Genomic DNA, 12,694 nt, shown 5'->3' on the forward strand with positions numbered 1-12,694 from the left:
CTGTGGCTAAGACACAAGGGCACATAACTCTTCTGGAGCTTTCTAAATCGTCATAAGGGCACCATATCATGTTATTCTCACCTATCTGGGTCGGCGCAGTTTCAAACAGATGTATTTAATTATCACCTTTTGTACTAGGTAAGATACTTCCTCCCTGAACTGATATAAAATGTTTTAGCTTTTTGTAGATTTATCTATTTTGATTTGTATCTAGTCTACTTTTGGTATATAGATTTACTCATTATGGTGTGTATTTAGTTTACTTTATAATTTCTAAAACATCTTATAGTTTTGAACAAAGGGAGTATTTATTATCGAATGAAAGTTTTTAAAATATTCCTTGTAAGGTATTTAAAGGACATAAGCACAAAAGGCTGAAAAGCTTCCCGTCTCTGCATTTGACAACACCCACCAGATTCAAATAGAATGTGACCGCATGAAACAGATGAATATGCTATAAACGGCACAAAATGCTGAAATATAAATTATATTATACTGATAAATAACAATTTTGTTTCAATACTACTGTTATGTGATATTTTTTACTAAAGAACGACCAGCCGCTGCAGCGGCTACGACAATGGGGCTCCGCACGACATGCCTCTCCGATACCCATCTTAGGCTTCCCTCGAGGAATAGTTCTTTACCTATGCGGCTGCTCACTATCACGCTAAATGTTTTCTTCTCTCCGGGCTTGGAGAACGCGAGTGTCTCCGGAAAGACGCGCACCACCAGTGATTTGGGCGCATCCACCTTTGCCGTGTATGTCGATTTTGTTGGCCCAACATTCGTCACAGTCCGGTTCACGGTAAAAGGTGTTGATGTCATCGGCACGGTAATGGTCGGGTAGTTAAGATGCACATCCTCGATCTTTGGTAGCTTCGTGCAACTCAGGCTTGAGTTGCGAACGATGGTTGCCAAGCCATCCTTTCCAAGGAGCCAGCAAATATAGCCCGCATAGTCAGTGATGCCAAGGTCGTATACCAGACCAGGGTCTGCGGCTCTTGTGACATTCACATGGCCTGCACCTGTGTCATACACACTAGCTTTGGTGTAATGCTCATCCAAGATGGAGCCACCAGTGCTATTTACCATGTCCGATGTTGTCAAGATGGCGGACTTGATAGCGGCTGGTGACCAGCTGGGATGAATGCTCTTCAGAAGCGCTGCAACGCCGCTGATGTGCGGCGTGGCCATGGATGTGCCGGATATGATGTTGAAAGGCCCTGATGCAGAGTCCGTCTTTGGTGGCCATGCGGCTAGGATGTTGAGCCCTGGCGCTAATATGTCCGGCTTGAGAACGCCAGGAGTAATGAAGCTTGGACCCCGCGAAGAGAACCATGACACGACGGGGGCTGGACGGATGCCAAGCAATGTGTTGTTGTAGTTGAATGCAGCCAGAGCTCCTGTCTCTGATGATGCCGCATAAGATTTGAGGATGGCGCCATCGGCCGCGGTTACCTGCACCATGGTGGAGTTGTAATCCCGAAGAAGTGTGGTGTAGCCACTGATGTCATCATTGAACAACACCACACCAGCTGCGCCGGCATCGATTAAGTTGTAGACTTCATACTTCTCAACATCCTCATCCGTGGCCTCACAAACAATGATCTTACCGGCGACGGAAGTTATATCGAATTCACAGAACGGACGCGCATCGGAGAAGAGGAGAGGGTACAACTTTGACCTCGTCTTTGCTTTCTGGGTAAGCGCTTCCCCGTGGATGCTCTTGCCATTGCCGAGACGCACCTCGGCTCCAAAGCTCCTGTCCACTGTGCCAGCAGCGACAGTGAGCATCCATGGCGCGTCGTTTGTGATCGAGGCTGGCGTGGGACCGTTATTCCCGGCCGAGCACACAACGACGACGCCCTTGGATACGGCGCCAAAAGCGCCGATGGTCATGGGGTCCTGATCAAATCTTGTGGCTGTGTTTGCACCGAGCGAAATCGAGAGCACATCCACCCCATCCTTGGTTGCCGCATCCAACCCAGCTAGTATGGCGGATTCATCACACTGATTGTCGGCGCATACCTTGTACATGGCGATATGGGCGCCAGGAGCTATTCCAGCTGCTGTACCCGTGCCAACACCATGGTACGTGCCAGGGACGAAGTTCCCGATGGCCGTGGATGAGGTGTGTGTTCCATGTCCCACCTCGTCGCCAGAGTCATCTCCGACAAACGACTTGGCACCGATGAGCTTGTTGTTGCAGCGGGCCGCCTTGCACGAGCCCTTCCACCTTGGCGGGGGCGGCGGGATTCCATGGTCATCAAAGGAAGGGTGTGCCGCATGGATGCCAGTGTCGAGCAACCCGACGATGACTCCCTTCCCGTAGCGAGCTTCGCTCCAGAACCCAGTGCCGTTCCTGAGCCCGAGGAACGCCGGGGTGTGCGTGGTCATGAGTTGCAGCTTTCGATCTGGGAACGCACGTAGGAACCCTGGCTTCTTGGCCATTGAATCTAGCTCAGCCTTAGTGAGCCTCGCGGTGAAGCCACTGAACACTTCGGTGTAGGAGTGGAGAAGCCGGGACTCGATGGATTCACCGGCATGCAAGCTTGGCAAGAAAGACTCGTGCCACCTACGGTGAGCATCTTCCCCGGCATCCGAGGGAGGTGGCTCGACAAGCACTATGTAAGTGCGATAGGCAGAGGGTTCTGCGACATTCTGTTGAGGGCTTGCGGTGGATGGATTGATGTAGCATAGTGCAGGTGTAGAGAAAAGGGTGGCTAGCAAGACAAGGGGCGGTAGGAAATTGGGAAACGACGCCATTGCTGGAGCCAGACACACAGATAGGATGAAGGTGATGGCGATGCTGGAATAGGATCGACCACCGGGTCATCTTTATACAGCAGGAATGATCATTGTAGATTAGTAGTACGGAGTATATCGTATCTTTGGCACAAGTTAGTTCCTTGATAAATGCAGCCCATGCAGCAAACATAAATAACATTAATTTCTGCCAAATCTGGATGATCTGGTTAAGATCGTGGGATATGTGCACAATATACAGGATCTTTTCTATTATTATGCGCCTGATCTTGAAGATTATTCCGGGTGAACATATATAGTCATAAATGAAAATGAGACGGTAGGTAAAGATTTTCGAATTAACAGCTGGTAGTTTGTCCCGACAGTTATGATGTGCTAGTACTACCTCCGTTTCGAGGAATAAGATGCACGCGTAATTCAAGACGAGCTTTGAACAACAAAATCTTGATTATATTATATGTAATTAGTATCGATCGATTCGTATTGAAATGAACTTTTCAATGATACTAATTTCATACAAACAATGTTTATCTATAGGAAGTAATTCTTGATCAAACAAAAAAACACGTAAAATAAGGACGTCTTATTCCTTAAAACAGGGGTAATAGTATCTTTTCGTAGAAAAATAAATGCATATCGTCTCATAAATATTATCCAGAAAAATCTTATCATAAATGAAAATATAGAAACATGGGATGGGACCAGTCTCACAATTACCTCAAATTATGGGTTTAGTCAAAGTTAAACTTTGTGTCCCCCGCAAAAAAAGAGTTAGACTTTGTAAAGCTTAACTTAATATCTAAGAAAAAATATCAACATGTACAATATAAAATACGAGGTAATTGCGAATGGAGGGAGTGAATTTGAATATGTCGACGCCCTTCTGTCTAGAAATGTAAGTGAGATCCCACCACTTATAGTTTATTTTGTGTTTTTGAAGATTTTACCAAAATTTTGAAGTAGAAAATACAAAATGAACTATAGGTGAAATTTTTGTGGGATCCCACTTGACACCTTACCTCTATCATTTGCAAATCAGAATATTTTATATATAAGGAACGTGGACTTTAGAACCTGAGTGTTTTTTATATGAACCGATTGTTAATCTTAGAAAAAAAGTGTCATAGGGCTAAAATATTATTGAACAGATCATGCGAACAAAGAACCAATATAAACTTACACTTGTAATTTCCCTATAACTAGATAGTAGATAAATGGAGGCCGAGCTACATGTAGCTCTTTATTTTCAAAAAATCAGAAATCATATTTTTAAGTTTTAAAAAATTCTGAAAAAATCCTAGATGTAGCCAATGATGGAATCTACAAACATGCAAACTATCAATGTGAAATTCTTAGTACTTTAGGCTACATAAAATGACACATGTGTGGATCTAAGAATAGTGAACAGTGCACATTTTAAAACTATTAAACCTGTCAGATTTTGTCATTTTTGTGTAGTCTACAATACAAAGAATTTCACATTGAGATTTTGCATCTTTGTAGATTTCATCATTGTCTACATCCATGATTTTTTTCAGATTTTTTTAAAACATAAAATTATAATTCTAAAATTTTAAAAATAAAGAGCTACATATAGCTCCGCCTCCGTTTACAGTTTTCGCCTATAAGTATATGATCATTAATCTGTGGTTTGTGCTATCAATTACAAAATGAAGCAAGATATGTATATCATAATTACTAGCCTTTTGTATGGTAAATCTTTTTGAGATATTCAAACATTTCATTGATAGTTATATGTTCTTATGAAAATTTAAATTAAAGGGTAAAGTTTCTATGAGTGGATTTTGTACTTACACGCATGGGTGTGAATGTTTTTGTCACCGTTCATTGTGCTTTGAGATTCGGATAAAAATAGGAGAGAAATGAATCTTTCCATCTACCACGGTGAGCACGAATCTCGAGAAATAAATGGATAGTGACGAAAACACCCACACCCATGCGTGTAAGTATAAAAGTATTTTCCGTGAGTTTCTACTAAATATGTAGATACAAGATTTCTTAGAAAGTAGGTTCTTGTGTACCTAGATGTTAATTTTATGTTGTTTTATTTTATCAAAGTTAAAATTTAAGGAAGATTTTACAATATTTTGAGAAAAAGTTTAAGAATTGGGAAGGGTAATTTTAACCCATGGTAGAAAATTTGAAAGATTTTGAAATATTGGGCCCTTATGAAGTGGTCCAAATTAGATTACAGATTTTCGTATAAATCTCAAAGCCCACATTGTGGCAACCCGTGAGAGTTTGAGACCAAGTTGGTGGCAGCTCATTGAGAAGTGGCAAGAGGTGGTAAGTTTAGTCCCACATGGAGAGTTGGTAGGAAGTTAGACCACCTTATAAGGTGGGTTGTTCCACCACTTTCAGTGAGTGAGAAGAGGAGTGGTACACATGTGCTCCTCCTCGCTCGCTCGCTCGTGTTGTGATTGAGCCGAGACTTTCCTTTCCTTTTGCACTCCAGGAAAACGAAAAAGAGTCCTAGTCGGTCCAGGTCGCTCCCGGACCGTGGGCTAACCGAATCGGAACGTGCGTGCGATGTGGGCGTGCCTCACGTTGCCTAGGGTTTCCTGAGCCTATATAATCTCGTGCCTGGCTGCTGAAGAAACAAATCTGATACACGAGTTAGGGTTTTGCCACCTCTCTCTTCTTGCGTCTGTTGGAGATATGCCCAAGAGGCAATAATAAAATGGTTATTATTATATATCTTTGTGTTTATGATAATGTTTACATACCATGCTATAATTGTATTAACCGAAACATTGATACATGTGTGTTATGGAAACAACAAGGAGTCCCTAGTAAGCCTCTTGTATAACTAGCTTGTTGATTAATAGATGATCATAGTTTCATGATCATGAACATAGGATGTTATTAATAACAAGGTTATGTCATTATGTGAATGATGTAATGGACACACCCAATTAAGTGTAGCATAAGATCACGTCATTAAGTTTATTTGCTATAAGCTTTCGATACATAGTTACTTAGTCCTTCGACCATGAGATCATATAAATCACTTATGCCGGAAGGGTACTTTGATTACATCAAACGCCACTGCGTAAATTGGTGGTTATAAAGGTGGGATTAGGTATTCGGTAAGTATGAGTTGAGGCATATGGATCAACAGTGGGATTTGTCCATCCCGATGACGGATAGATATACTCCGGGCCCTCTCGGTGGAATGTCGTCTAATTAGCTTGCAAGCATATGAATGGTTCATAAGAGATGACATATCACGGTACGAGTAAAGAGTACTTGTCAGGAGACGAGGTTGAACGAGGTATAGAGATACCGATGATCAAACCTCGGACAAGTAAAATATCGCGTGACAAAGGGAATTGGTATCGTATGTGAATGGTTCAATCGATCACTAAGTCATCGTTGAATATGTGGGAGCCATTAAGGATCTCCAGATTCCACTATTGGTTATTGGTCAGAGAGAGGTCTCAACCATGTCTGCATAGTTCGCGAACCGTAGGGTGACACACTTAAGGTTTGATGTCGTTTAAGTAGATATGGAATATCGAATGGAGTTTAAAGTTTTGTTCGGAGTCTCGGATGGGATCCAGGACATCACGAGGAGGTCCGCAATGGTCCGGAGAATAAGATTCATATATAGAAAGTCATATTCCAAGTTTGGAAATGATCCGGTGCATTTATGGCAGGTTCTACAAAAATCCGGAAGAAATCACCATGGAAAGTGGAGTCCCGGAGGGACTCCACCTTGCATGGCCGGCCAAACCCTAAAGGGGAGGAGTCCCAGGTGGGCTCCACCTTGGTGGCCGGCCAACCCACCTCAAGGAAAGGTGGGAGCCCCACCTTGAGTAGGACTGCCCCCTTGAGTAGGTTTCCCACTTTTGGGAGGTTTTGTTGTTGGGGTCTTATTCGAAGACTTGGACTACAACTCTTGGGGATTTCCACCTATATAATGAGGAGCATAGGGGAGGAGCCGGCCACACCTTGCCACCCTTGGCCGCAGCCCCTAGTTGGCCGGAGCCCAAGCCCCCTCTCCCCAAACCCTAGCTACCTCTCCTCCACATACAACTCCCGCATACGCTTAGGCGAAGCCCTGCCGGAGTTCTCCATCACCACCGCCACCAAGCCGTCGTGCTGCCGGGATTCCGAGGAGGATCTACTACTTCCGCTACCCACTGGAACGGGGAGAAGGACATCGTCATCATCAACACCGAACGTGTGACCGAGTACGGAGGTGCTGCCCGATTGTGGCACCGTCAAGATCTTCTACGCGCTTTTGAAAGCGGCAAGTGATCATCTTCTGCAACAATGAGATCTAATCTCGTAGGCTTTGGAAATCTTCAAGGGTTAGTCTCGTTCATCCCCTCGTTGCTCCCATCTTGTAGATTGCATCTTGGTTTGGATTGCGTTCTCGCGGTAGGAATTTTTTTGTTTTCTATGCTTCGAATCCCATCAGCGCCGCCATCGTAGCCTACTCCATCCCGCCCGCCGATGTGCACCGGCCAACGGGAGAGCAGGTCTCCGGAACTGCTCGTCTTTGCGATCCTGTATGGGAGAGGACGAAATAGGTTTTTGGGAAGCGCTCTACGCGACTGCTCAAACTCTTCATCGTGGGTCATCTTCTGTCCAAGCCAGGCGGTGTTGCCTACTGTCATCTTCAACGCTATCTACTTCAACCCGTTGTCAACAACGTTGTCATCAACAACGTTACTGCTGCGACGACAACTTCTACACCTCCACCACCACCTCCACCAGATCGGTACGTGAGACTTATCTCGATCTATTCAGTGATGGCTACTGTATTGTGTGTTCTACTACTATTCATGTGATTAATGCATCTAGTATGTTCGAGTTTCACATGTTAGTAGTTGTTATTGTCATGCTTAATATTATGGAACTAGCGGAGTGGCCCGCGTATTTGCGCGGCTAGATTTGTGATGAGTTGACAGTGTGAATAATATTTATTTTATCATTCATTTTCTTCACCTTTTTTCCATTAATCTATACCTAATAATAAAGGAGCTAACGTTTCCTTGGTTTCGTCCGCTAAAGTGCGCTTTCGTCCAACCGTGTAATACGCTTTCGTACCGCGCTTGCTAAATCATGATCCGTGATTCGTCCAAAACCAAGGGCAACTCTAAGACACCAGGTAAACACCGACTGAATAACGCGCCACTTACCCACGACTCCTTCCGTATCCAAGACTCCTCTCGATGACAAAACAAAATAGAGAAGAGCTTGCCAAACCACACACGACTACTCCCAACAAAGATCACGGGGTGCGTACGAGTTACAAGTTGAATCGTTCCATATCGTGTGCGACAAGTTGAACATTCCGTCTATATATAAATATACAAGGATGAAGGATGTATCGTGAGATAACTATCAAAGACGTCGTGAGCGATCTCGTGAAGGCCGCGGATGAGCTCTTTGCCTTTGGGACCTCGATCGAGTCGGCCAGGAACCTCGCCCGTATCCGCGGGCATCAACGTCAAATCTTCTCGGCCCGCTCAGAGGTCAAGCGCCAGCACGCCACGCGGCCCGGCCAGTGACAGTACATCTAGCGTGGATATAGAGAGGAACATCTGCTCCACCTACGCCGCCGGAGCGGTCAAGAGGTGACGACGAGCGATCAAGAGGTCATCGGGGAGGCGGCGACGCTCATATGCAGCTCGTGTACTGGACCAACATCTGATCCGGTTGTGTCTCTGAAGCCAGCACGGCTATCGCTCCTGTGGCAATGTTGGCAAGAAGCACAGAGCCAAATCAATAGATCTTTGGAGCACGCACGCATTACACAAGAAATGCCGGAGTCGATATTGTTGAGGAAAAGTTAGCGCCATCTGGGTGACGTCCTGGTCGCGGTCACGCATTGCTTTCTCGACCCCGGTTCATCACCTCGATAGCTATCGGTTAGGCAAAAAGAGCTACAGATTAGCAACGATTTGTACTGGCCGGTGAGCCTCGGTTGCACGGTTCCACCATCTTGGGTGGATCCACAGGCTCGCGGGTCGCGTATGGCCGCGGCTGGGGTGCCCGCCGTCAAGGGACATCACCGCCAGTTTCATGACTTCATCGAAGAGACACAAGCGGTTAGGCCAAGCGCTGGTCGCACGAGAATATTGTCCTACTCAAAATACAGACTTTGAATAGAGCAGGCAGATTGCACAAGATCGATCCCACATCTCATTACAAATATCAAGCATGCAAACGAACTCTGCCGATCTAACCATCCTATCGTCGTCTACGCACGGCGATTGACGTCATCGGCGTGGAGCTTTGACTCCATCAAGGAGAAGAAGCGCGTATCGGAAGGTGATGGAGGGCTTCGGCGTGTATGATGCCGCCCGCCTCCCACTCCTGCGGCGTTATGTCACCCAGTGCTGTAATACAGAGATGCTGCATGGCTACCTAGCTAGCGTGGCCAATTTCAGTTTAGAATACTTCTTCCAGACGTGATTGAATGTGGTTTATCTATTAAGCCGAATGCAGAAGATAGAGATTGTTGTGCAGGGAGATTATAAAAGAAATCCAGAGTTTTATGGAAAGCTCACTTTTGCTGCTTGTTGTTGGACGAGTAATATTCAAATCATGTTCCGAGTATTAAAGTTTGAGATGTAATGAACTCCATATAGCCATAGCTATAATAAACTACTTTTTGAAGTATATAATAAACTATTTTTGTTAGCCATGGATCTTAATTAGAATCAAGAAAGAATGCACGTAAAATGCACTCGATATTAGTCTTATTTCATGAATGAATTTGCGCTGAGACTATCTGTTGAGACATTGACACGTCGAAGGTGGCTGGTTTTTGAAACATGTCACGTTTTCTTCTACGGCAACTTACTTTATACGGCTTCGCACCGCATATTTTTCTCTATCCCGGTGCAACGCACGGGCACATTTCCTAGTATATTATTATATACAACATTTGCATAGAGAAATAACACCTACATATGCTTTAGCATCAATGCAGTGTTTAAGGTTTAGCTTTTCCATAAAACATCCATATATAATTTGCTAAGACAAAGAAACACTTGAAGGTGTAAGATACATGATTCAACATATCATATTATGTATATTATTCTGACAATTTCAGCAAAGAGCATGAACGTATCTGGTTTTCATTTTTAGAGAACTACAGTTCTTCATATTCTCTAGTATGATATTGATGAATATAAATAAAGAGGTATCTCCACTGAGAAAGAACAATCGTTACTATCACTTGACTACATTTTAAACCTACCGACAAAGAATAATAACTCGACTTGTTTACTGACTATGTGTGGAGAAATTAAATGCATAGTGTTATGAGAAAATAGAAGTCAGTGTTTTTGTGTACGGGGAAATGATTAGATAACCAAGCATGCATAATAGATGCATCAGACCAGGAAGGCATTTAAATAAAATGAGATTTTTTCAGAAAATTAATAATGAAAATAAAAAGATTAATAGTATGTTACAACCAACTACAAACAACCAATGCCCTTTAGGGCTGATGATCCAACACAATGTTACTGAGGCTACACACTCGCACCTTAGTAATTAAACATTATATCTTCGCCGACTAACTACGATTTATTGAAGATCACTAAAGCGCAATAGACATGTCTTGAGCAACTTTGTAGCGAGCATGTGTAGCCAATTTGTTGGAACACTCCTAGCTGCAACATGAGTATATTTCCTAGACGATATTTAGACCTGCAAACATTAATACCACAGAGCGTACATGCGACCACTTCCTTAATTTTCCAAAAAATGATTTTTGTAACGCGTGTAGCTGAGCACCTCCCTAGGTTATTCTCGCTTTAGAAACCAGTTTAGAAAAAAATCATGTTAGTTTTGGTCACTTCCATTCACTAATCTAGGGAAAAAAATAGATTGGTGCGCCAAGTCAAAGTATTTAGTAAGCTCATATTTTTCCTAAATCCTAAAGTGATTTATACTTCCGAACAATTATCGGCTCATACGTAGTCAAAGTATTTTGTAAGCTCATATTTTGCCTAAATCAAACTAATGTTATACTTCTGAACAAATGTTGGTTCACAAATATTTCGAGCACACTAATAGTATTTCCATGGCCGACTCTACTTATCTATTTTTTTTCAATTCAAGGCAAAAGATGAGGATAAAAACATAAGAAAAGCTTACTAATATCCTTTTCTTTAATCAAGGTCCAGTCGTACCTCCTGATCACTCCACCAATTCCTAAAATAATGGTGTAGAGCATCGTCCTTATGTCAAAAAAAAAGAACATCGTCCTGAGCTTCATTTCCTGTCATACGATAGAGAGCTCATAATGATTTGATATGTGTATAAATTGTTAAAAATCATCTCATACAATGCAAATCAAGATAAAAATTAGCAACTCAATCTAGAACATGAAAGACAGATATATGAAGTTTCAATACATCACTACGAATCCAGACCTGCAATTGAGCACCACCATCTGCCGATGTCTTTGTGTCGTCCGCTGCCCGTACAACTATTATTTGTTTGATTCCTATAGGCCATAGCCATGGCCTGGTCGAGTGCTCCAGGGTGTCCGATGCCTTCACCAAGTCTAGAACCCGAGATCACGACGCTTTGTCTTGTCAGCGTTTCGTTGTTGCAAAACATTGGCAAACGATCAGGCACGATAATCAGTCCACAACATTGCCATATAACAAAACCACTATATGATGAGATAACCAATTTCCATCAACTGTCCTACCAGTACGGTCAGGTATTCTTCGAAAGCCTGAAAAAGATTAGAAGTGCTAGACATGCTGAAACCAACCAAAAGCCACAAATCAAACCTAAACTACTCATATATCTCACATGTAGAAGCCGAGCAGAACACCATGCCATGTCGCCGCAGTTCTTCACCTTGGCTTCAGGCCTTGCTCTTCAAGCTGACAGGTTCTCCACCTGTCCAGGAGTGCAGGTGATTACCAAAACTGTACGGTTCTCGAAACCCGGCCACCAATACTCGTATGACATGGAATACATCTAGTCTAGTGATAAATAATATATGGCTGAAAGGGTACTAAAAATCTATAGTTGCCTTTATATTGCAGTTTTTTACTACAGTTGGAGTTGCAGGAAAACAAAGTATGCTTCAGATCAATATCAGTATAGTTTCAACATTCATCTCAATATATAATATATTTTATGTATACCAGGATCTACAGAAGTGTGATTAAAATACTCAAAACACACATGAACTGCAGCGGATATTACCCAAGGTTAGCTGTGTTGTCGTGCCTTCATTTTGCAGGACGTCTGCTTGTGCGTTTGATCGTCTGTGAGTCGCGGGCGTATTCTGCATGCTATGGGTGTTACGCATCACAGCCATCTGCACTCTGCAGTTAATCAACCAATCATGGACGATGTTCAAGGATCGATCGATCGCTGCAGCCTTTAATTGAGATAAGCAGATGAAGCGGCCATGGTTTACCTTTGTACATGTCTTGTGGATGACTTGCTCGTGGAATCTCCTGAGAAAGGAAAAAGTGTGAGAGAGCAGGTGCGCTCTGCGCACCCTCACACTTTTTCATTTTCTCTTTTTTATATCTCTCAAATTATGTAACTTTTTGATTTGATTTTTTTGCAATTCACTAAAAAATAACAAATGGAATGAGACAAAAATAGCTCAAATTTTTTTTGTGCAATTTCAAATTTTAAATTATTTAAAATTCAAAATAAATTCTTGAAATATATATTTACACAATGAAATAAAAAATCCAAAATATTTTTCCCATGTTCTAATTGTTATGTTTAAGTTCTCTGCAAAAAAATTTGTTCAAACAATGTGTGGTGCGAGAGATACAAAAATGAGAAATTGTTTGAGAGGGGAACAAAAAGAATTTGCAGGAATCTTGATGCAGTATACACGGTATGGATACGGGTGCTCACCAAGCACCTGCTCCAAAAGTCCACTCTCAGAAAC

General features: G+C 42.8%; 1 protein-coding gene across 1 annotated transcript; it reads right to left on the minus strand.

The window, feature by feature from the left end:
- Positions 1 to 528: 528 nt before the first annotated feature.
- LOC127328279 (subtilisin-like protease) lies at positions 529 to 2,794 on the minus strand. The gene has a single exon (XM_051354889.1). The coding sequence runs from the start codon at positions 2,767 to 2,769 to the stop codon at positions 529 to 531; it is 2,241 nt and encodes a 746-aa protein (XP_051210849.1). The 5' UTR covers positions 2,770 to 2,794.
- Between the last annotated feature and the right edge of the window lie 9,900 nt (positions 2,795 to 12,694).

Source organism: Lolium perenne, chromosome 2 (assembly GCF_019359855.2).
Source record: "Lolium perenne isolate Kyuss_39 chromosome 2, Kyuss_2.0, whole genome shotgun sequence".
In the NCBI taxonomy this organism is placed as follows: Eukaryota; Viridiplantae; Streptophyta; class Magnoliopsida; order Poales; family Poaceae; genus Lolium; species Lolium perenne.

Excerpts from the sequence above, each read along its gene's own strand:
- LOC127328279 (XM_051354889.1), bottom strand. The coding sequence starts at position 2,769 with ATGGCGTCGTTTCCCAATTTCCTACCGCCCCTTGTCTTGCTAGCCACC.